The sequence below is a fragment of the Strix uralensis genome, chromosome 13, assembly GCF_047716275.1.
Source record: "Strix uralensis isolate ZFMK-TIS-50842 chromosome 13, bStrUra1, whole genome shotgun sequence".
Lineage (NCBI taxonomy): Eukaryota > Metazoa > Chordata > Aves > Strigiformes > Strigidae > Strix > Strix uralensis.
The window spans coordinates 15837480-15863592 of NC_133984.1; the positions used below are offsets into that span (position 1 = coordinate 15837480).

At 41.1% G+C, this 26113-nt stretch overlaps 1 protein-coding gene across 5 annotated transcripts in view; it reads right to left on the reverse strand.

Moving 5' to 3' along the window:
• Positions 1–26113, reverse strand: part of PAK3 (p21 (RAC1) activated kinase 3) — a 150456-nt gene that overhangs the window by 28584 nt on the left and 95759 nt on the right. For 4 of the 5 annotated variants that reach the window (XM_074882659.1, XM_074882656.1, XM_074882657.1 and 1 more), the window contains 7 exons: positions 18950–19146; positions 12526–12626; positions 9066–9110; positions 7786–7939; positions 6067–6104; positions 3352–3483; positions 2261–2423 (listed from right to left, as the gene is read on the reverse strand). In XM_074882659.1, coding sequence (XP_074738760.1) covers positions 2261–2423; positions 3352–3483; positions 6067–6104; positions 7786–7939; positions 9066–9110; positions 12526–12626; positions 18950–19124 — 808 coding nt within the window. In that variant the 5' untranslated portion in view covers positions 19125–19146. The remainder of the gene's footprint in view (positions 1–2260; positions 2424–3351; positions 3484–6066; positions 6105–7785; positions 7940–9065; positions 9111–12525; positions 12627–18949; positions 19147–26113) is intronic. The other variant, XM_074882660.1, reaches the window with a different exon arrangement.

Genomic DNA, 26113 nt, shown 5'->3' on the forward strand with positions numbered 1-26113 from the left:
ACATCAAGTATGACAGCACTAAAATCAACAGAGTGACTGGTACATGGCTCCAGTTCAGAGAATCACTCCCTACACTGGACAAAAGATAAACATATCAGCTATTTTGATGTCTTTAAGCACTTTCCTTTACCAAGTCTTAAATTAAGTGGATAAAGAAGCAGAATTGGGCCACTTTCTGTTTTATAATTACAGTGGAACATATTCATGATTTCATTACAGACAGAATTTTGTTTGATCTTATCTCAATATTACAGGCTTTACTCCCTAGTAAAACTTGTAATGAAAATGGCTCTAAAATAACCCAAGCTATTTCAAGCAGAAGAGAATTATGAAAGCAATTTAAGATAAAAGAGAGCAGGGGACATCTTCCTAAAAGTAGCATAAAATCAATTGTGGGGGAAGCAAGCAAGGTGGAGAAATCATATGAGTTAAAACAAAACAGAAGAAAACAACCACCACACATGCTTAAATCCAATTAGCCCAGGACTATAACAAAAAAGCATCACCCCCATTTTCAGATAGCTTCATGAAAGCACAAAAAGATTTTCATTGTCCACATCACAATTTGTCCAAGGCAGACCTTCAGACCTTGCTCACTTGGTATCAAATTCTTAAGAAAGAAAAAGCAGGAAAGCATGTAACATTTCAAAGATATAACCCACAATAACTCAAGGGCTCAGTCCTAATCTGGCATACACAGAAGCCTGAATAAACGATATGCATACTTACATCCACGTATACAGGGTACTTGCAGATCTCATGCTGGAAGCCTGCGTCAAACATTTAGCCTCAGTTGAAGAAGCTGTAATTCCTCTCTTTATAAGCTGACATACCTGGTGAGGCAACTATCTGCTCTGGAATTTATTTCATTGTGCCCTCAGCTAAAGCTATTGAATTTAGCCCTTGGATACTCCGTAATGGCATTGAGATTCAGTTTATAGTCCTGTCAACCTGCTAAGGGTGCAGAAAACTCTACACAAGCAGCTGAAATCTCACAGCTTAAGGAAGACTTCAGTCTCTGCAGTCACACCAGCCATCAGCTACAACAAAAATGCTGGTATAGCACCAGAACAAGCATGGACACCACTGTGAAGAAGCCAGAGCCAGACTGCACCCCTTCACAAGCAGTTGCCCCCATTAAAGAGAGAACATTATTAGCTTTGAGATCAAACACAAGGAGGTGTAGATCAATCCACTTTTTATCCTAACAGTTAATGGTAGACACAGTGTAAACTGGGCTATGTTATGAACCCAGCCATTTATTATCTGAGAACATAGCACTGGCAGCTATTACGTGCAAGAAGCAGATTAAACTGGTTCTACTGCAGAATCACGAAGGGCTTGATGTGCTTTCCTAGAGTATGATCTGCGCAGGGGTCTGGGGCCAATGGCTACGATTCTAATAGTATTAACTGGTTGGGAATTAGCTATGACAAAGTTCCATGTATCTGAGGTATATACAGTGGATGTGATGGAGGCTGGCTCCTGAGAAATGCTTGCAGTGCAGTTTTACCTGATCATGCCACATAGATGTGTCTGATACATCCTTATAAGCATAAAGCTAAGAAATAAAATAAGGATTGTTAGAAAAGTACTTTTTCTTCTTTTGGGGCACACTAAAAACACCTCTTCCTCTCTATCCATGGTGTGAACTTTCAAAGGAATTATCTCTGACAAAAATGTAAAATTCTTATAAAAATGAAAAATGATGTATTAGTAGAAGTACTAACAACAATCATAGAAGTGACACCACTAGAATATCTGCAGCAGGAGAGCTCCTTGAGGCTGAAGGAATCAGCTTAGTGCTGTAGTTGTCTACTGATAAAAAAAACTAAAACCAAAACCAAACCAAACAAGCAAAAAAAATCCCCAAAACCCAACAGATTTCTGCAAAGTGTTTTGGCTCCAATGACTGGTAAGAAGTCAGGAGTCTAAAGAGAATTTAGGAACCCAAACATTCTGTTCAATTTGGCCATTAGCACGCAGGAGTTCACTAGGTCACAGCCTTCTGGTCAACCAGAAATAATCTCTGCTTTTGCCTTTAGCATAGAAGGAGGCTCAGGCAAATCCAACCCAGTCACAGCTGCCCTCAGAGGCAGAATGACTACCCAGAGTACTCTCTTGCTTCCTCTAAGCACGATAACAGTTTGTGTAGGTAGTCATAAGTGACGCTAAACTGAGGATGAACATTTGGTACGTATAATCCTGAGACATGCATACAGTACACTGCTTTATCAGACAAGAAATGCAGAATACGTACTCAGTTTCTCTAGGATCTCCTCATCTGTCATCTTGGATTTTTTTCGCTGCCGGTCTGTGTTTCTGTACAAAGTGTTTGTGTTTGAGTTTTCAGGTTGGGGAGTGGTGGCTTCTTTAGCTGGTGCTGGTGCAGCGGCAGGTTCAATTACAGAGCGTGTGTAGATCTGTGACAAGAAATTATTTTGTGTCAGAAAGATGGCTTGCAGAGATACCCCTGAGATCATATTTCAAATGTTTATTTTTGCTGTCCACTTCTCAAACTGAACAGACAAAAATGAAAGGCTAGTTTTACACAAGTTCATGGCCAGTTTCATTTTCAATTATCATTGATTTTCTGAAAGATGACTGAAACAATGAATTTCCTGTGTTGCAAGGATACAGAAGTAGATCTGTTCCAGGGCCCCAGAGCCTTGTTCCTTGATGCTCGTGTGTTTTCATGGGTAACAAATTGACTCTTTAGTTGGTATGCGTCTGAATAGAAGCAGGGAGCATTTCCCTTTTCTGATCGTAACTGTTGAACTAACTTCTCATCAGTTATTTCAAGCTTTAGGGGGTGGCCTTTAGGAGCTGTGTTCCAGTCCTTCAGAGACCTACCTTCTCTTTACAATGCATAGCTGCGTAGGATTCTTTTCACCACACTTCAATCATGTCAAAGTTAAGGGTGTAGTCTAAGCTGTTCATTTAGGTACTAATACAGTCTGTGGAGAGGGACAGGTACCTCCAAGGGACATTTTCCCAATGTATCATGCAAGGGTGTGAACTGCATCTGATGACTGCTCTCCCCACTGATGACAGAGAGCCTACACAGATACTTTGGACAAAGCTGCTCACTTTTACACCAGTAGCATTAAAAGACACAATCTGATACTGAGGTATCACAGGAATCAGAATCACAAGAATCACAGGAAACTCATAACTAAATGTGAAAGTTCAAAACATATTTTCCTGGTGTCAGTTGCTTGGGTGAAGCACTATGTCATGGTAGGACTCCAGCCCCCAGAGTCTTCATCCATGAACGGCAAGTGCTGTCTGATCAGAAAGATGCAGCTCTGAATTATACCAAATACAGTCCTAACCAAAGCTGGGACTTACTGATTTTGTGTGTTCGGGCCGTGGTGCGATAACAGGTGGAGGTTCATTGTCATCCTCCTCTTCTTCATCATCTTCATCCTCTTCTTCAGAAACAGAGGGAGCTAGTGGGGGTTCTGATGCTGTTTTTGTGCTCTGTGGACAGACAGCATGTGACAGTCACCATTTTGGCACTTCGGAAGTTTGATAATTACACACACCTTTAGTCTGCTTAGACATCAGAAACCAATCTAGATGTGCCTATAGTCCTACAGGCCTCAGTTCTAAGTTACACATGACACAATACAATTTAAAGGTTACAAATTATCGTGCTGTTTTGTTAATTTGTCTTGGTGTTTTTAATTTTTGCTAAAAACATCTAAATCACTCCTGTGTTTAGTCAAAGTCTAATTTTACAAAATGTAGTACTTGAATATATCACGAGAAATCACATCTAGTTGCTGGCTAATTGCTTTGGCATTGTGTCTACAGAAATTGTAACAGTTAATTAAGCTAACAGGTGTCTACTGGCTAGGTTAATTAACACACTTCAAAGTGCAAAGCCTCCTTCACCATCTTGCTGGGAGTTTGGTTATGGAGAGAAAGGCTCTTTGTTTCTTTACTGCTTTACTGGTGGGGTAATCATATTGCCTGTTTCCACAGTGCTGAATTTCCCCGTTTAGTAGTTCCCTTTTCAACACCATCCTCTCCTTTACATAATCATAGGTTAACACACTGATCTTTCCACAGTTTGCCTGTTTCTTACCACAACAGTAACCCAGAGTGAATGCAGCCCTCTCAGCAGCGAGGTGCATCCCACCGACCTGCCTGGGGCTGCCAGGCAGGCACCCCGACTGCTCACCCAGGCTCCCGCTACAGGCGGCGGAGAATAAAAGCCACTGCCAGGGTGCACTTGACCTTCAGGCAGCCTCCAAATACAGGGCAGGCAAGGGAAGTCTGGCTGATCAGTTGTCTACATGTAAACTGAAGCCTACAGTGCAGATATTTAAAGTTAGGCGAGTTGAGACCCCCCCACCAGTCCCAGCTGCTACTCAGAGGCAGGGGGTTATATCACGTTGTCACAAATTTGCTGGTGAAACAAAAACCTGAGAAGGTGCCTTGTTAAGTGTTTACCAACTGCTTTAAAGCTGGCTACAACAGACTACATGGAGAACTGAAGCAAATAAAAGGCATTATTCTACATATTCACATCTCACTTGCATTATCTTTAAAATGTCATCAATTTGGTCCAGTATAAATACCAGGAAGAGAGAGCCCGCAGGGAACAGGGAGACCTAATCTTCACGTCTGTGTTTTACTGAACAGATGACTGTATCGCTGCCTTAAGTCACCTGTACTTGAACACACTGTCATACAGAGGCACATCCACAGGGTATTCTGTGTTCTCTGAGACTCAGTCTCGTTACCCAACTTTTAAAGCTAAATAGTGAAACAGGCTACTAATCTGGCCGAAGTAGGGAATGATACATCAGACAGTCAATACCAGTTTAAGGGCCTATTCTGGCAAGCAAGGGGCAGCCTAATGGGAACATGAATGTTACTTGGTCAGACATTGGATTAGTGTATAGCTTCCTACACATTGTTAGTACTTTGCTTACATGGGGATAGAAGATGATTAAGAGAAATAAAAAGAAGGGAATAATCACATTTCTGTTATGTCAAATTCCTGTAACTATTTTTTCCACTGGGCTCCATGCTTGGTCTGACAGCACTAAATTGTGTAGCTAGAACATATACAATGTCATATTATTTAATACCAGACTCTCATTAAGGAGTGAAATGAAATTAAAGTAATTCCAATGACTGCTCGATCCTGTCAGAGAGTTGTTTTGCCTGTACTGTAACATTCAGCCAGCATCCTCTGAGTCGGTAACTTTTGAAAGCTGACATCTTGACTGTCTCACTACTGTCTATGCCTGCTAGAACAAAATACCACAGCATCTACCAGTGTGTCCATACCCACTGGAAAAAGCTACTGGGAAGGCTTACTATGCTCTGGTGAACCCCAAACTTCCTTTTAAAAGTTTATTTAATGAAAGTGGCATCGATTGAAAATCTGAAGTGTGAATATTCAAAGATGATTTTCATTTCATTATACACACTCTCTGCTGTGTAATCACAAACCTAAAATTAAGTTGCTTAACACTTGAAAATAAAGGCCAAATCCCCGTTCAGTCATTTGCTATTTAATGCACTAACATTAACACTAATAAATCTGGTCAATATTAATGTGAATGTCATGACTACATCTCTGGGATTGCTATGGCAATCCAGTATTAATTAGAGTGGATGATTATTTAAAACTTTCTTTCAATGGTTCCAGTGAGTTACATATCAATTATAACCTTATTTATATTCAGCTACATATCCAGCTGTACTAAGGATAAATCATAAAATTTAATAGAAATGGATTCTAAGTTGTTAAAACTAAATTAAAATAGGCTAATTAGACAGTACTGCATATTGTTGCGAATTATATATTCCACCATGGCTAAGAACAGCAAGCAATCTTCTGTCTGCAAAACCAGACTTTCATCTGTTTAAAAGTTCTTAAACAGAAAATGAGAAAACAGCCAGTGATCCCTCTTTTGCTGCTGCAAAGACACTAAAATGTACTTTCAGCCTACAAGGCTGGCACTCTATCACAAAAGGCAAAGCTCACAGCTTGCTCCACAATTCTTAAATGCTATGAAAGTAAAAGGTTACTTTCACACTCACCGAAGGATGGGCTTCTATGTATCCATGGGCGCTTTTATCTGCAATGTGCAAGGGAAAATTAACCAGACAGTTAAAAATCTGCCTGTTGTGGGGAATCCCACAGAACAAGTAAATCCAAATAGATAGCATTTTTCTTTCACAACATCCCTCCGGTAGCAATAGTCATTTCACGTAGCAAGCAAGATAGCAGGACAATATACTCGGTTATTCTTTTTCTACAGTTTCTTGTGCCTATTTTTTTTGCCCTGTTTTGCTAGTAAATAAACTCACCCAAGAAAATGCAAATTGTCCTTTAACAGTCAATGCTTCTGTTCCACCCAAGAGCTAAAGCAGATTTTTTTCTTTTTTTAAAAAAAAAAAAATTACATGCATTGATTCCTTTTAGCTTGCTGAAAATGTTTCCCCATACAAGCTTCCCCAAAATCCCCCTTAGCCATGGCAGTTCTATTCTGACATAGCACAGTAACAGCTCCTGAGTTCAGAAGCATATACTGTTTTGAATTTTGCATTTCATCACAAAAGTAACTGCTATTTTAGCAAACATTAAGTGTCAAGTTAGTCAAATCTTTTAATTATGGAATTTAGAAAAAAAATATGCTTTCCCGCAAATGTTAGTAAATTCTGGAGATAACTGCAGTTTTTAGAAGAACTACTGAGAAGCTCTCCCATTTTGCATTTTGGAAGTTGTATTGGTTGAACAAGCAAACTGAGGAAATTAGACTCCACTGCCACAGACTATCATGTAGGGAACTGAACCACTTCAGGTTAAATTACAAACGCTGTCCACAGCCTGTTGGAGAGAGACAACCCCTTATTAGCTGAAACTGTTGACAGGAGCTTTACCAAACTAATGGTATCTTAATGGTATTTTTTGTCTAAAAATCAACTCAGTTGTTAAGGAATAGCCAAAGAATACAAGCCAGATATGCTGCACCTAGTAAAAACCTCTGCTTACTTTCTAGTCCTAAAAAAGGACAAATTAAAACAAAAATGCAAACTGCAGCACAGACTTGCGCTCTCATTTTTGCAACGCTACACGACAATTTTGCATAATCTACACAACCAAGGGAAAAAATGACACCCCCATCACATTTGCAGGCTTTTGCATAGTAATGGCTAAATCAGAAGGATCCTCCGGGAATGAGCACGCTACGGAGACTGCTCTGGACATGGACACCTTCCTTCTCATTCTCTGTGGCAACATTCCTTTTACATCACAATAGCAGCTGTTCCAGGTTTTCTTGTGAATGCAAGCTAATCTTCTACTCAGCTAACACAAAAAAAAAAATTGAAAATTCTCCTCTATGACAAAGTATCGCAAAAATTCCTCATAGTCTGTAACCTATTGCTCCAAGGATTCAAGAGTAACTCATAAAATGCACAGAACAGGTATACCCCATACCCCAATCTGAATGCTGTGAAGGAACAAGGATGCGAAGAAACAAAAGTAAACATAACTTTTGGCCACTAATGCTTCTGACTAAAAATGGTAATGATTGTTCCATCTACTATCTTATTTACTTCTAAAAACAAGTGACAAAGAAAAGTCACGGTTTCAAAGACATTTAGGGGACAAAAGGAGAAATATAATCCATTTCAGGAGTGTTCCACAAAGTGGATTTTTTTTACGGTTGTTTCTTGACCACTTGAATGTTGAACGTCAGTCTGACTCATTTTGGGGCCTGACATTCCCTTTTTTGCAGTGAGATGTCAACTTACCTCCTGACGTAAAGCTCATATATTTCTGGTTGTTAACTGTTTCTTTGGAATCATAAAATTTGAGAACATCTAGAACAGCTTGTGGGTTCTTCTTCTGCTCCAGTTTTGTTATGTTGGAGGTCTGTAGTAGCCTGGCCCACTGCTCTGGAATGCCCTGTAGATGTCAAGTGGAAAGAATGTGGATTTAGAATATTTAACAGCCGCAGTGTCATAGATCTTTACCAAGATCCCATGCTACCTGTAAGATTACTTTCAGAAATTTCGATTGACACCTTACAATTAAAATTAGTAGCTTATACATTAGATGCAATCATTCTCTTCTCTATCAAAATATAGAGCTAAAACCAGGATCCAACTTTAAAAAGAAAAGAAAGTTATGACTGTGATAGGAAAAAAAGTGCATGAAACTCATCTTTAAATCAACTCTGCTCTTCCATGGAATAATGATTTAAGGCTTAGCTTGTTTTCCTGGTGATTCAGTGCAGACATAACAAGACTATTCTATGTTTGTGGACAACACAGTGTATTTTAGGAGCTTTACACTGGATTTTTAATGCTTAATAATGTAACACATTTTGCTGAAATGATCACTGCTGTCTGATTAAAAGGTAAACCCCACCCTGATACAATTAATTTTCAGTGTACCAGGGAATATTGTGGGGTTAAGAATCTGTATTTAAATTCTCAAAATCATAACACTGAGTTGTACCACTGCTGCTAAGGATGTCTCTTTTTCGAGCTCCTGTAGCTCTGTAGGTTCTCTACTGTAAATATACAGAAACCAGGGACTCAGAAAACAGGCTGAGAGTGCCAAAGGCTTGCATGAATTCTTGGACATCTTATGAGAGAGGGTGGCATTTGAAAATTGATCCAATCGCTGAAAGCCGCAGCTCTGCACCGAAATTACATTGATGAAAAATTGCTTTAAATATCCAGTATAATTTCCTAAATTTGAAAGCCTGTAATTTCCCCCATTTACTGCACGGCCAACATCTACCAGCGAATTGTAGGGCTTATTGAATGAAAAACTACACCTGAAGTACATTTAAACTTAGCCTTGGTGCCACCCCAATCTAGGTAAACACTTTAATACAGCTTCTTCCTAAGAAGTTCTCCACAAAACAATGTGTGACATGGGCCTCCAAAGTTTAGGATTAATGAAAAAAAAGTGGGATAAGCCAAGCAACAAATCTACTGCACACACATCAACCTGCTGCTGCAGTGCTATGACATCTCAAAGAAGCATTTTGATGCAAGAGTCTTTTGGGCCTGTGACGCACCTCTGGGAGCTTCCCTGTGCACATCTGTGAGCCATAGAGATCTGGCTGTAATGGACGTAAATAAAGAAAGAAAAGAAAGTTAAAACAGAATGTGGGACAACTTAGAAGGTGGTAGGAGGAAACCAACGGGCCAAAATGGGGAAGTCCCATCTAAAATGGGAGTTACGAGGTAGATACCAAATAAATTAGGTGGTGGACAGGCTACAGGAAGGCAGGCTTAGGAAAACAGAAAAATCACAACTGTTCCAAAGTTTGGAAGCATCATTCCCCCTCCTCTTTTTTAAACCAGTTTTTCTCTCCCTCATAAAAATACATTACTGAGGATTAACGGCAAGTGACTGGAAAAAATCACCTGTGATTTCTTTTTTTTAGTTAAAAAATAAAAACAATAGAGAAAGATCTGTGCTTTTGCTGTTTGTCTAGGTTTGAAAGCCAGGTTAGTATTTTTGAATGGCTCTACACAAGTTTTTTCCAATGGTTCTCCAGCCCCAAGATCACAATTGGCCAGTGCATGAGTCAACAAAGTGCAGTGGGGAAAGCAGCTGGTCAAACTCAGATTTCACACTGGGAGGTTGTGTATTGTCGTAACAGAAATAATCTATGCGCGTCAGACTGAAAATCAGGACAATTCTAAAGAAATGCTTGATTAGATCAATAACGTGCAACTTCTTTGGATCTATAGCCACAACTTTCTCCCACTTGCTAATGTCATCATCTTGAAACTTTAAAAGTTTGGTGGGTGACCATTTTATTCTAGATTGGGGATCAGGAAACTGTTTCAAAAATGCATGCCTTACAAAACACACTCCCCAAAGCCCTGCAAACCACACTTCTTCCTCTGTTCAGAAAATGCAACTGTTTCTTCAAAATAAATCAACATAAAGCTCTAGCAGCATGCTCCCACCCAACAGTTTCAAACCAATTTTATTTTGAGCTTTAAAAGCCCTATTCTTTGCAAATGTGGTTGCTCCAAGCACAGTGAAATGGAGATATAACATACGTTCATGTGCAACAACACAGCTTGGTGCTTGAGCCTGAAAGCTGAAACTCAAGAGCCCATGCAACTTGGATTTGAAATGCAACTAACAGCAATCGGGTAATGCAGCTGGGCGGTGACTGCTGGGTGTCAGGAAATGGCCCAATGCATTGCACATAACCAGTAGAGCAGACACTATTGGCATGACAACTGGAGTAATTCAAAACAAAAAAACCCCATATATTTGCTCATTTATTGGACATTCCCATGGCACTTCCAAACTTTTGAAAGAGACAGACAGTGTGATCACTAGACAGTGGGAGTATTTTTACATGGTATGGCTAGTGGCAGTCCCTTCAGCAGGACATACTTACCACATGACCACCCAGCTGATACACAGGTTGTATCCAGGTTGGGACAAATCAAACATGCCTAATGTAACATGCAACGTGATGCTGGCATCTGGGATTAGTCGGAGCCGACAGTTCTTAATGGTACAAAAATCCCCTTGCTTTGACTGACATTTTACTCCACTAAGGACTGCAGCATTAAGTCCTGTGCTACATGCCCTGGCAAGCTGCACGGGGGAAGTCACCTATGCCTTTGGTTTGTTTTGAATTAGTTAGAGCCTTTCAAACTGCAGTGCTGCACTTCCGTGCTTTAGGGACAAGTATTATTGTAGAAATACTGTGTAATTGTGAAACAGCAGTCATCTAACATCCACTGATTCGAAAGGGAAAAAGATATGAACAGAGATTGTGCTACAGCCATGAAGCTGGACCTATTTAGCCATGTACAACTGCTTTGTTCTATAAAAGGCCAGGACCTGTGCTGGTGGCATCTGACACAAAAAAAAAAAAAAAAACCCCAACCAAAAAACATGATGCTCTCTGATGCTAGAGACTGTTTTGACACATTGGATGATAATAGTAACATTCAAATTGATCCAAACCGTGATCTCTGAAGCACTGATAGAGAATGCTTGTGCTTAGAACTGAAGTGCGTTAACCTCCTTTTTGTTCCAGCTGGCAGGGACATGAAACTAACTGGGATCCTCACCAGAGGGAGGGACAGACAAGAAGAAGGGATGCAAACACAAAAGGGAGAAAACAAAAGCAGAAAGTAACAGAGTATATAATATGATTCCAAGATAAAGAGAATGGCACTGAGGATTAACCTGAACAATGAAGTGGCTACAGGGAGAGACAGGAAAAAAGAGGAAAACCAGGATAGATAGCAGGGAAAAAACAATTTAAAAAGCTTTATGCTAAGTTTCTGATCAAAAATGACCACATCTGGGCTCTTTAAATGAGCATTTAATCAAGCGCTAAGGTTTGGCACAGAATAAATTTTGAAGTAAGACTTTATAAGTGACATCTATTTTAAAAAAGGCTAATTAACTAGTCCACATATTTTAAATGTAGCCATATTTCCTAATTACTAAGGATATTTCCAATTTCACTACTCCTTTGAAGACATGCTGACATTTAAATGTGTCTTTTTTTCTTCTATTGTTATTAACACTATTGCTACTGCAGCATACAGAAAGTTTCCAGGTTTCTGAAATGTTTCTGAGAAATAAAAGTAGCAATCGAAGTGAAAAATTATGAAGAAATCACATTTAGAGCTCAGATTCTGAAAACCATCCTTTGTCCAGGCAAATGATTTGTCCCATCCTGTTTGGTGTATGCAGCCAGTCAGCACTAGCACACTTTACAATTTGACGCACGGTGATAACACAGTCTGACCACTTAGCTCACAGGGTACTACTGACGGTACGGAGAGTTGCTAATGTTTCCTCTCACCTCCACAGCTCAACCAAATGTAAGCTTACTGCCATCTTAGCTTTAAGGATTAATGGTTTCAGCACCTAACTAGTAGTCTGAGAGAAAATGCTTTGAAGCCCCCTGCACACTTCAAGGAGCTTCTATCAGACTCATTTTTCCCAACACTTCAAACACTTTGTTGTGATGTAAGTAGAAAAAGCTGACTGCTATTTTATTAAAGGCTAGAAACGTGTCTGATCACCTAGTCTATGGACATATTTTGAAGAATATTAAATTAAAATGAATGGACTTCCACAACGCTGCCGCTTTCTGGGCATCTCCAAGGACTGTCTGCAGAGCAGCTGAACTTTGCACTTTGGAGCTGACTGTCTACAGCAAGACATACACTATGCACAAGTGTGTGGGTTTTTTATGCTTTTCTAAAGACACTGAATAACCAACCCCTGTAACAGCTTGTGGGACTGATAAAAGCACACACCTACGTTCTTCCTAGTTTTCATTTTCCACAGACACTCTGCTGACAATCCTTGGAGAAAAAAAAGCAGCCTCAATCAGACTCCAAATCCTAAGCCCAACAAATAAAAGTCTCTTTCTTCACAGCCTGGCTGCTGTCATCTGATGTTTCTGGCAACAGGAGGTTATTTTACCATCAAGAAACTAGAAGCCCTGGTAAGCACGCAATACAGCGGTTACTTACTGTGAATTCTCCAGTGACGGCATCAAATCCCACATGAATGGTATGTTCAAAGTCTGAAGGAAGAGAGATCTCAGGACGTTCTTTCTCTTTCTTCTTGTTGGCTAGAGGCAAAATGTTAACACGCACTTATTTTCTGCACAGCTTTTCATTCAAAAATTTTCACAATCAGGTGTGCTCAAAATAGTATTTTAAAAGTGGAAAACAAATCAATTAATGTCCGTCTTACTTTACTTGAAAAATAGACCAAAGCTAATACAACACCAGCCTGTCAACCCCTGTTTGGGAAGGTCTAGAAGGTGTTATTTCATTTTCTTTTTCTTCCAACCGGTGTCACAGCTGTCAAAGCAAGCTGTTCATGAAGTAGCCTTCTTAGGCTATCTCTAACCAGTATGATTTCTATTATCAGTTCTTTTTTTCATCAGGTTTTCTTATTTAGTGACTAACTCCTGTTTGACTTTGCTCTGTGGGTTCCTGCAGAAATAAAGCACCCAGGACGTGCACGTGCACGCCTGTCTGCATGTATGTTTTTTCTCCAACATACTTTGAACCTGTTGTCAAACTCAGCCAAATCAGAGAAGAGAGGTTTTTTCAGATAACCAGGTTCCTACAAGTTCTGTGAAAATGGGCAGCTCAGGAGAAGACAAAGATCCTATTCCTGCCTCCTCTCTGAGTAAAAGGCTGAAGCGGCAGCTCTGTATTAGAAACCACAGCATCTGTACAGCAACAGCTTGGAAAAGCTTCATTTGAGCTCTCAATTAACTAAGACATATAACCATAAACCCCAGGCTTTATTAGTCTCCAGAAATTCTTTGTTTTTAAATCACTCCACCAGTATTCAGAATGTGGAGTATCTTATTGAAGGAGACAGACTTGGAAGTCAGTCAATCTGTGTATGTTTCTCACTTCCCTTCTATTTTAACACCTTTTGAAAGTAACATCCATTGTGGTTCTCCTTCTCCTGTGCTTTTTCCTATTAACAAATCTCACTTCAGCCCAGTTTTATTGACCCTGATAAAGAATGAGTGGAATAAAGGCTAAGAGAAGCTGCCTTCACTCTGATGCATCAAGAATCTATGTTCAACAGAGATTTCTCTGAAAAATGGTGACAATAATGCCAGTTCTGGACAACTCCCAAACACCCAGATAAACACAGCATAAACTCACGTTCCAACATCTATCCTGCTGGCAGGTACCTGAAATATTTGGCTTCCCTGGAGAACCAGCATGCTCCAAGACTAACTACCACGTGGCTGAGTAATACAGTACAGAGCTATCTGTAAAATCTTCTCTAGTGCCAGTGGTGTATCTGTAACAGCCGAGAGGGGAACTGCCATTCTACCAAATACATTTGTCATTTCAGTGGAAAAATTAACATGCTAATGTTTGGAACAGAACAAATATTACAGTGCCCACTTGCAGTATGTGAGACTTATTAACACAAACTCAGGAAATAAGACATGCATAAAGCGCTCATGTGGAATACAAAAAAGTCACATCATCTCACGTCCTTAAAGAAAGCAGTCTGCACCCTAGGGTCCCACCTCTTCTCTACTGCCCTTCCTACCAGTTTAATGTGTGCTTGGTTTACATATCCTCATCGTGGCCCTGAGCAGGCTTGTCTGATGTGACAGGACTTCACACTAACAGTTGTGAGAAACCCAGAGATATACAAGAGGTTTATACTGTGCCTATCACAATAGGATTCTGTATCAGGCTCTTTAAAGGCCATTTATTAATGATAATATTAAAATGAATACACATGCCATAGTTACACATCAGCAGGAGAGAAAGAAGCAGTTGTTCAGGTCCTCTTTGCCTTCCATATTCCCTCAGTGCAGCACCAGTGACAGCCATGTTATATACATCAAAAACAGTTGGATGAAGACAATTTTGTGTGTGTCTTATTTCAAGAGCAAGTGTCCCCTTCTACCAGCATCAACGAGGACGGAGCTTTACTACTCTATTTTCTGGCACATCAGCTCACGTATTTTTAATTAACATTTTCCTTCAGTGTTTTAGTATTACGTTGGCCAGCTTCATGGGTTTACCTAGGGGTCTCATCCGAAGGTTGAACTCACTGTGTATCACCACCCCTCCTAGCCTGGGTCTGTCTTTGCTCACAGAGGCCTCTCTTTACACATCTTTCTTATTCCTTACAGCCTCCTTTAGTTGGAAGATGCTCTGCTCTTCATAATTATAGTCTATAGTATTTTGAATGTTTCTAATCCTCTCTCTGCATTGTTGCATTTATCCTCATTAAATAATTAACTGCCACCTTTTGTCTGTACTGCACACCCCTATGCAATGTTAATTGATGAATTATTTTCATTTAGCATTCAGTAAAGATGGCAGCAATATATCAAATACAAATGCAAAGGCTTTTCCCCTTCTTTTATCTCTAAGATGATGTTGTTTAATTTTCAGGATAGAGGTTGCCAGTTACAAGATGTCATCTCAGTTCAGCGTTTGTAACTTTCTATTGTAGATAACAAAACTGGCTTTTCCTACCTCATCATTTGCAAGCAAATGCAGTGAAAATTAGATTTAAAGGATCATCACATTCAGTTCAAAGCAACAGTCAAATCTAGAAGCAAAATAAGGCATTACAGAAAACATTCCGTCAAAAGGGGCACTTGTCCATTCTAGGCCTCTCCTGCCGGGGGACAAGCGTTCCAGCTCATGCCCCAAGATCTGCCTCATCTGTTTCATGGACCTCTGCCTACCAGGCTGTGGATGTAACACCTATGGTCCAAACACTGATAAACTATAAATTAAATACAGAATGAAACGGTTCCTTGCAAAACCCTCACCCCTCCCCAGTCTAAAAACTTTGATGCTTCTGTCTGTGCCCTGCAATTCAAATCACTTCTATTTTACATAAGCTGGAAAAATAATAGGAAAAGACATGACTTCTTTGAAGCAATGACCGACTGGATTCAAGGGTTTTATACTGGACAATCCTATTTGATTTTCTTATAAATGCCCCTCACAATACACTCCTGCTGCACAGCAGTTAGCCATGAGAGCCACCCACACCACCTCAGCAACTACTACAGATTGAAAGAGAACAAGGGAACCGTATTCTGTCTGCCACAACCTGCATCATCATCATCATTATTATTATATTAAAAGAGCAGTTGTTTGGGAGAAAAATGTGATTCAGCTAAGTAGTAGCTTTCTCTCCAGAGAGGGAGAAAGGGTTTGACCTCAAGCTTACGCCCTCCTGTTTGCTTGCCTCCTCTTCCTCTCATTCTGTTCTTTCCTTTATCTCCTCTCCCTTCCACTGTCATTCATGCTGTCCTCCCATCCTCCTTCCTGCTCTGCTCCTCCTGTCCTACCCCAGCAGCCTTAACCTTTTCTTTCTTCTCCATTAATCTTAACCCCGCTGGGTTTTTCTCCTTCCCTCTTTTCTTGTTTTTCTGTACAGGAGGCAATCAGATGACTAAAGCTCAAACTCTGCTCCCATATGCAACTAAGTCTAAAGCAGCTTAGAAGAAAGTGATATTATTCACACGGTAATCTTAACATGGATGTACCTCTTCAGCTGAAAGGGGCATCTGAGCTGTGGTGGGCCTGCTGCCCTCTCATTTCTTTAGGCTGAATGCTCTACAGCGCCTTCATGGAGCCACCAGTTCACACACAGTATTAATTTACTTCATAGCACAGCAATTACAGGTGGTTTAATGAAAGAAGAACAAGGCTGTATCGAACAACCAGAAGAACGTAAGTAATTTCTTTCTGCTCTCAATTCTCCTGAGGTAACAGCACTCTGCTGAAAGGAAACACTAATGCTATGAACTCCACTGTGGCTCCCATCACCATCATTACCTCCGAGGAAGGAAGGCCAATTTCACAGCTTCAGCATGGGCTATGGGGGAGCAGGTTCAGCTCCTCATTTCACACAGATTACCCATGTGACACTGGAAAGGTATTTTAGTTGTGTGCCTTGGCATCCTGCCCCCAAGAAATGGGGTACCTTACCTCAGAGAGGGGGACGAGAGGAGCTACAGCAAGGAACATAAGGAGGTCAGGTGCTATGGGAAGGAGCAGGACACTAACGCCCAAGTGGCTTGTTTCAATTGTAGATGCACAGAGGGGCCCCACAGAGCCATCAGTGGCTTGCCAAAGCAAGATTTTAAACAGAGAAGTGCTCAAACCCTGACTGAAAACCCTACACTCCAACAGGGGAATGACTGCGAAAGATTCCTGGTCCTCCAGCAGAGCAGTCCTGGCATACACCATTGCCTTGGAGAGAACGCACCGTAGCATATCCACCCTCACATCCCTCCTGTCTGGTGAGCAAATGAAAGACAACTGCAGGTTCAGACAGAAACACCCTGCCATGGTGTTTCTTCATGTTCTGTTTACTAGTACCACTGGTGGACTGTTAATATAAAGTTATGATGGTGCAAAGCACTGCACTAGATGAGAGCAGCTGTTTCAATCTCCTTCTGTTTTATAAGCAGGACTCTCAAACATGTGTCACTGAGTCTGTGAAGCATGCACAGGCCAGCTGATACCCTGACCCACAAACCGACCCCGAGATGAAACCACCTCAAGGGGCTTGGCCAGCCAAGCTAAATTCCCTCATTTATTATTTCACCCAACAAAATTAAGCTATAAATCATAGCTTGCTTTCCCTCAGTGTCACATTTAAAATCATGATACTTGCATGTTTCCTAAGACTGCTCTGACTGGTAGTTAATTACATCTATTTTTAATGTCACTGATCATTTCCAGGAGGGGTTGTTTCTGGATCTCCCCGCTTCTGCATGCATTTCACACAGCACATCCTACTTAAGAAATATTCCTTCCGAGAGGGATAATACCATCCTGCTGGCAGTCAGAAGTAGTGACCCAAGGCCTTCTAGGAATTAAAGAAGCTGTGAGCGATTTTAATTTTGGTCTTTAAAAAGAATCATTTGAAAATTAATTTTGTTTCCAGAAGGGGACATTTTGGGAAGCACTCTGCAGAGTGAACTGGCCAGGTCTGCCTGAGGGATGGGCCCATCCAGTCACAACCTTCACATGAGAGAGGCCATCAGGACTGCCCCTGACTGAGAGGAGGAACGGGGCTGAAATTGTGCCTTCTACTGCCTGTGAGGAGTTCTGAATGCCAGACTACCTCCAACTGCTCCACATGACCTGTGGAAGAGACTGGGGACAGGGCAGTCAAGCTGCGAAGGTGAGCTGGAGCTCTGAGGAATGACGGCAGTCCCACAGTTCTGAGCTCTCCTTGGAGAAACAGTGAGGTACATCAAAGGCAGAATCCCTCTCAAAATCCAGCTGGATTTCGTGCTGCTGATCACAACCCTTTGAGCCCAGCATTTCAGCCAGTTTTCAGTCCACCTTACTGTCCTCTTATCTAGACTGTACTTCATTAGCTTGTCTGTAAGGATACTATGGGAGACTGCATTGAACACCTTACTAAAGTAGAAGTGCTCTCCCTTCACCACCAAGCCTGTCATCTCATGGTAGAAGGCTGTCAGTATGGTTCAGCATGAATTCCCCTTCATAAATCCCTGCTGACTATTCCTGATCACATTCTTAACCTTCATTTGTGTGGAAATGGTTTCCAGGAGGATTTGCTCCACTAGCTTCCCAGGGATCAAGGTGAGGCTGACTGGCCCGTACGTAGTTCCCCAGATCCTCCTTCTTAAAGACAGAAGTGACATTTGCTTTTTTTGCAGTCATCAGGAACATCCCCCAGTCACCATAACCTTTCAAAGATAATCAAGAATGGCCTTGCAGCGACATCAGCCATCTCCCTCAGCACTTGTGGGTGCAGCCCACCAGTTCCCATGGCATTACAAAAAAAGATCCCTTCCCTTAATTCTTTAAATACACTAACTCAAAACACACTTCTTTCTCCAAATTCATTTCAAAGAATGCAACTGAAATGCTGTTTCCTGCATTTTTAAAAGACCCTCTTGCTGTAACCACACCTAGCAGGTTTTAAACCAAGCCATTCTGCATCCCCTCTCACTGCAAAAGCAACAAGCAAGAAGAGCCTTGCTCCTGTTTCTGGAATGTAAGTGCATTAAAAAAAACCCCAAAAGTGTCAGGCATATTGCCGTCTCACTTCTGCAAATACGTTTTCAAAAGTACACAACCTCATCTCTGTTTCTACTGCAAATGCAAATCAAAATCCAGAGGAAAGGATTCCCCAGCTTAACTATAAAGTTATTTTTAAAAGGCAAGTCGCACAACGTGAGCACGTTTTACTGGCTTTTCAAAGACAAGAAAGTAACTGACTGAACACCTCCTCCTCTTTTGAAACATGTTACTAGAGTAATTGGAACAGAAGGCTTTGGAAGGACCAACTGAAACAGAAAGAAAGCAGTGGCAGAAAGCGAAGACGGCAATCAACAACCAAAAGAAAGCAAACAGATGTAGCCACCCATTTGCACTGCTGATACTTTACTTTTATCCCCTCCTCCTGGGAAGATGGAGCGAAGCCTGGCTTTCTTGTTCTTCTCCTCAGGGGCCATGGGGAGCGGTTTCGAACTGTGGTTTAGTGCTGAAGAATCGCGATTGTTGCTGTTCATTCTCAACGGTGGAGCTGGAGGTTTCTCTTCAATATCCAGACTATCGGACATCTTCAGCAGCCCTCACAGCCTCCTGCAAAAGCACAACAGAAAGCATGCCTGTCAAGTAAGGATGCCAAGGCTGATGCCCTAGGGAGGAAAAAGGGCAAGAAAAGCTTTCTGGTGGAGTAAGGAAGCCTCTCTATTAGAAGTTTGCTCTGAATAAGGTTACTGCTGGTTGCTATAAATAAATGCAGTGGCCAATTCCTAAAAATCACTGTATTACCATTAAAATAAAGCTTTTTTTTTTATCCCAGTTAAAGGCTGTTAAAATTATTTACAGATTTTTTCCTGTAGTTGTTTACAATCCAAATTCTCCTCTAAAACCAGACTTCCAAAGCAAAATTTAAATGATTTACTGAAACTACTCGGTATCATAGTGAACCATTTCTATGATGTAAGAAACAAGGTGCATGTTGGGGGGATATGGATAGCAAGCATTAAGATCTCTGTTCCCTCCCTGCTCTGTGTTTGGAGAGGATTTAGTCCTGGGAGCGTGGGACTTCAAAAGGAATGATCTTCCCAAAGGAAATTCACTCAGAAGTACCAATTAAAAACTTTCTTGCACACAAAAATGAGCAATAACTTTGCTTTAAAGTCAATCAAAACCTAAGCAAGAAAATGGTCATATCCTGAAAACCTTTCAAGTCATCCTTCAAGTCTTTCAATACCCTGAAATTGTTACAAAATTTTTTTAAGTTGGGAAAACACAGGACAGGTAAGACTTTTCAAATTCGTATTCTTTCTAGTGTATCTTAAATATTAAAATTCAAGTCTGGATTAAGCAGCTGGTTTAACAAACAAGGAACACTTGGTAAAATGAAGTGTTTTAAGACCTGAAAATAGAGTATGATTTCAGATGGATCAGATGTGATGTGGGCTATACTGCATATTTTTAAAGGTTACAATTCTACAGACACCTTGCCTTCCAACCCCTCTAAAATCAGTGTGGCTCCTTTTATGGTAGGCACGTACAGACCACTGTGCATGTGTTATGGATCTCTCCTTGTGCTGATTCACAGATAACACAAGTTATTGCAGTCATCAGCTATTCTCTTAAATTTAAAATGAAACAACTTATGTTTTTCAGCTGTGGAAGTCATAGGTTCTTTTCAGAAGTACCAGCCAAACACGGTGACTGTCACTTCCACAAAGAGGTCCTGAAGTTCAACTGGGAACAGAATTGATGGTCTCACTTTGGTCAGGTAAAGCTGCCATGGTTGAAGGTTTTCAGGGTTGTTTGGTTGGGATTTTTTAAGAACCAAGGTTAACGTTTTCAACAATTGCATTTATTTTGATACAGCTAGAATTTTGCCAGGATTTCCAGCTGATATATTAATAGGGAATAATAAAATTCACGTTGCATTAACTGACAATGCCTTCCACATAAAAACTAAATGACCAACTGAAACATTTAGAGATGTTCACTCTAGACTGTTTTTCATGACATGGGCATTTTAGCCTTTGTTACCATTTTCAAATTACCACAAATAAAACGATCACTTTTTTTATTATTTGACTTACATTTTTAATTTAATCTAAATGAGATCCCAAAATGCCAGATCTAAGATTCAAAGCATCTGTCCAGTGACAAGAACAATAAATGAAATATACCATCACACTTCTGCTTTGCACTGGTCCCTGGGTCCACAAAGTGGGGTTCCTGAACATCTAGATCCCCAAGGGATCCCAGGGACCCGTCCTGGGGTCACACAGTTGAAAACCCTACTAACAGCTGGTCCCAGTCCTCTCCCTAGTACATACAGCATGAAGCAGGGATGCTGGAGATCTTGATTCATAAACACGCACTCAAAGACCTTACTGACCCCAGTTTCTCACCTTCATCAGGGAAGCAGTTTGTATAAGCACTCTGCCCAGCTGACTTCATCCACTGGTTTGTGTTAAATTAGTGATCTGAGCTATTCTGGCATGTTTTGCCTGCAGCAAATTAGGGAGAGCTGAAACAATTGCTCCACTAGTAGATCAATATGGTGTTCACCAGGCAAAGAGGATGCCTGCGCGTAGGTTCAAGCCCCATGTGAACTGCTAGACCTTCCCTACACCGTGGAGTTGCTCACCTCCACCTGTATACTGCACAAGTAATACTGAACTACAGGCAGCCACTGACCAGGTGTCAGTCCCTATAGCCTTGCCTTCAGGCCTAGAAGTGTGGAAAAGATCACGCACTCTTAACTAATGAAGTCACATACTGGAGGCAGCTGTCAGACAGAAAGATGTTTTTGTCCTTTGGAACACACCACCTGGGAAAGCACAGAAGTGATCCTTCACAGAAAACTGTGGTCCCTGGCATGTGCCTGCTCCCCACAAGATGGCTCTTGCCCACCCAGCCCAGCTGCCCAGGCAGAGATCTACTCAGAGACCTGCTCTGACGATGGAGGAACATGGCCCACCCTCCTAGGGAAGCACATATGTAGGCAGTAACATGCTTTATATTACCAAGGAATAACTACAATCCTGCCCAGGCTAGGGCTTGTGCTGATCTAACTTTAAAGTACAGAGTAGCCTATTTACCTAGAGAATTAAATGCTTTTGTAGATTTAGGTCAAACAGTTAACATCACTAATCTTTGCGATTTCCATCCCGAAATGCAGAAGGTTTTATAGTAATGAGGGGGGGAAAAAAAGCCAGTAATGAAAACTACTGTAAGGTTATAGTGAGAACTACATGTGTTGTGCATGTTATCCTGGTGAAGGGAAAGTGCACGATGCCCAGGCATTTCTGCACAGAGTGAGGGAGTTCCCAGTATATGAAGCCCAACAGAGACATCTGGACATGGCTCCCTGTTCCTTCAGCAATTTTCACAGACTAGGAGCTTATGGCAACAGAAGCTTTTATTTTCTCTTTAACACACCTACAAATACTTTCCCAGTGCCAAAGACAGCCTTCACTCCCTGGGATCACTGGCATGAGGCTGACCACAGAAGCACCAAGGCAGGTTTTCAGCTGGTTACCAAAAGCAAGACGGTTGTTCTGTGAAGTCCATAATGGGGCACAAAGTTTCAGCTGTCCCTCAGAAGGACAACTGTATCTGTCACTGTATCTATTTGTAAACAATGCCAGTTTGCTGAAATAGGTCCTCCTATGGGATTTCATTCCACAAAGAATACTATTAACGGTTTCTGGCCCAATATGCCTATGATGTAATTATTTCCAAGATTTTGAAAGGAACACTATATTTTGTTCAGAGCTGTTTCAGGCTCAGTTTCAAGAACTGTACAAAGCTCTTTTATTCACTTCTAAACCAGGGAAAAAGGAAAAAAAAAGAGAGGGGGGAAGATAGCCTAAAAGGTTTAACGGTTGATATTAACTTTCTAAAGCTGGTCTAAATGAAAACTAAAGCAAACCACAAGGCAACACACACCAAGAGACTTACAATTTATGGTTTTCCTGATCAGAGCCCATCTGCTCTTCCATTCATTCTTATTTACAGAATTTCCATGTACTGCTGCATCACAACAAAAGAACATTCATTATCACGTAAGACTTCAGATTTTAAGTGTTTTGTACTGATTCACTCCAACCTTAACTTAGAGAAAACCTGTGAAGAATGGAGGGTCAACAAGACTCATTCAGCTCAGAAACTTCTCAGGCTTACACTGCAGAGAAGTGTCAATAGCATGATAGCCCAAGTTAAACTCTACCCTGGGGCCAACTTTTCCTGTCATAGTAACAAGTCTTTGCTCTTGCTAGTGTTGTTCTGCATAGGACAACCCCATGCAAAACCACCTTCTGTCTATTGGAAATGATTATGCCATACCCACATATTCAGTCAAACAGTCAAATTCTGGTGTTCTCTTTTTTTTTTTTTAGGGTTTTGTTGTTTGGTGGGTTTGGTTTTTTTTAAATAAAAGAATATTGGTAAGATTGGAAGGTCAAAAGACTGGATACTAGGAAGCGTTTCTTTACCGAGAAGGTGGTCAAACACTGGAACAGGCTTCCTAGAGAGGTGGTCGATGCCCCAAGCCTGTCACTGTTTAAGAGGCATTTGGATAATACCCTTAAAAACATGCTTTAACTTTTGGCCAGTCCTGAAATGGTCAGGCAGTTGGACTAGATGATTGTTGTAGGTTCCTTCCAACTGAAATATTCTATTCTAAAAGCTAAACCTTGATTTCTTACAAATGTGAGGTTCACTGAGAATTTCATTCTTTGGAGATTATCTTTCAAAACAAAATGCTTTCACTGCTCTCATCACCTGACAAAACAGGAAGCATGCAATGAAGCACTCCTAGGAAACTCTTAGCAAAGCAGTTCATTCAGCCTCTGGATTATAAAATGGGGTTTGTACCCTTTTTTCCATACCCAGAAATGGTAACTACTGCCTCATTAAGAATCCTGAAGTGTTGCAGCAGCATCAAATCCTGCCTGCCAGAAATAAACTCTGCTACCTCATCCCCTTCATACACCTCTTGTTCATACAGGTACAAGTCTCTCCACTCAGAACACACATTGGTTTCATGAGTTTTTCCTACGCCTCCTGGCAGGGTCCCAGGCAACCTTGCTCCCTGTAATGCTGTTTCAATTTGACATGCAAAGCGTGTTGATGATTGTATTCTTCCCTGGAGAGAAATGGTTACAAAACTTCTATTTCTTAGGTGCAAGATGAATTCCCAAGCATCTGACTTCATGCTGACTAAGTTTCTATGCAGTAATTCAAGAAGCACATAATCCACTGAAGACCTTCTCCCAAAGAACCTATTGAAAGCAAATCCCTCAACAAGACTAAAAGACCCTTCAATTCTCACCTGTATCAGAATTGCAAATTCTAGAAGAACAGTGCTGAAGTAACATACTCCATGGCCAAAGGATCGCAAAATCCACAGGACTGAAGGGTAGGGAGCAGTTCCAGGGTCTCTCAGATAATATTCCACAGCTCTCGCAAGCTCAGGGACACGGTATGGCATTGGTTTACACTCCTATCACATTTTTTAGACTCTTCCTGCAGCCCTGAGTGCTAGAGAGTAAATTTTTAAAAAGCAAAACTGAGATTGCAGAATAATTCTGCAGTGGAGACGAGATCCTGGTAAGCCCTGCACACAGACCTGTTCCTCGCTTCTGAGCGCTGTTACAACACAGCTACCAGAGCACTTTACCATACCACACTGGAGCTGTGAGCGCCACACAGGTTGTTGGCAGGGACAGCTTTTGGAAGAGGCCAGCCTGTGCTCGTGAAGAGGACAGAGTGCACAATCAACAGGATTTTCATCATCTTAGTCCTGAAAGACTCCATTAGTGCAACCAAGGTAGTGCTGGTAACCCTTTTCAGATAATAGCATGTGTGTGACAAAGAGGACAGATACCCAATTACCTACTTCCAGAGAAAATTCCTTTCAGTGGCCATTGGCTTTAAGGAAGCATTTAAAGACACAGAGTGTTGTACCAAAATACAACAGTGTGTTTGAGTGTATTAGCTAGGGCTTCACAGCCAAGTGGCAAAAGCTGAAACCAAATTCTCAGCCAGGTCAGTTGCTTCCGCACAACTATTACAGGGTTATAGAAGACGATCCAACATATTCCGCGCCGCCCCCCCCCCCCCCCCCCCCCTTCAATCACCAGTTAAGTGTAAAGACAAACATTGACTTTAAATATATGACATTCAGCTTCTTCATGACTCAATTCCCCCTTGGCAAAAGCCTGTCTTATATTTTTGCATCTAGTTCTTGCCAAGCTAGGGAGAGAAAGGAAGGTATTTGAAGCACCCAAATATCTTCAAAACAACACACACACAAAAAAATTGGTTCAGTTCAGTTCAAGTTAAGAGCAGAATCTCATGCTGGGCCTTTATCCCAGTAAGCTCTTCACCCCTGTGTATCTGGGGAATACTGTTTGTAGATAGATCTTGAATAGCTTTCTTAGGTTAGTCACATTATTTCAAAGTCTGCAGCATTCCAACATGACTGGTTCCAATTAAAACTCACAAAGAGTATCCTGTTTGGAGAGACACTGGTGTTCATTTTCAAAGCCTCAGAGATACTATTGCAGCTTGTGATGCAGCAAAACTGTTTCTAAGATCCCTTGACTGGAAGGAGCCGTGCCAATTTTCAGACAGTAGCTTTGCAAACGTAACTTGAAGATGCAATGCTTGCTCTTTGTTTATAAATATACTTCCTGCAAAAGGATATTTTATTAGTTTGTTATATGGGCCAAATTCTGCTCCAAGGGACACTCATCCATTTTCCAGAAATCAATGGTGATGTAACTGAGAAGGATTCTCTCTAGATAGAGTACCGAGACACTCTGTTAAGTACTAGCTGAAGGTATTTATACAGTACTTTCCAGCCCAGTTGCAGAAAAACTGTATCTGCTTTTCTACATCTGCATGTTTACTTGCAGTTTTCTTAAAGTTCATTTGAAAAAAGCAGCCGGTTACTTGTACAGAATGGATGCAGTCGTGGTTTTACATGAAAGACATTTACTGTCTTCTCTGCAAAACTTGGTTAAGTTCAGTTACAATACTGATGCCTTTTTGATTAAAAAAAGGTCATATTAAGCATCAGCTAAAGCAGACACAACTCTGCCTGGACACGCAGGGTCCATAATGCCCCCAGGGCAGTCTGCGCTCAGCTGCTTCTACCCCTGGGTGCCTGCAGGCCGGGAGGTGGGTCTGTGGGGCCAGCAGCCAGGGTGCCTCAGTGCCTTTGGGCGTAAGGACGTCTTTCCGGGACCTCCTCCACATGCACGTGTTGCAAAACAACCATTGTGTCCCTTCTTTATACAACCCTGAAAAAAAGGCAGCATTCACACAAACTACAGAAGGACTTATAACCCTAGATACCATAATAATAATGCTTCACTTTCATACTGCCTTTCATACAACTGTCTCAAAGCACAATACAAACATTTGCCAATTAAACCTCCCCATTCCCCTCACAGGCAGGTAAACATGCTCTGAGCTGAACAAATTATTCAAACAGTAATTTCTTTGATGCATGTAGTCTCTGTTTGCAAACACCCTGTAAGCAACTTATTATTTCCTCCAA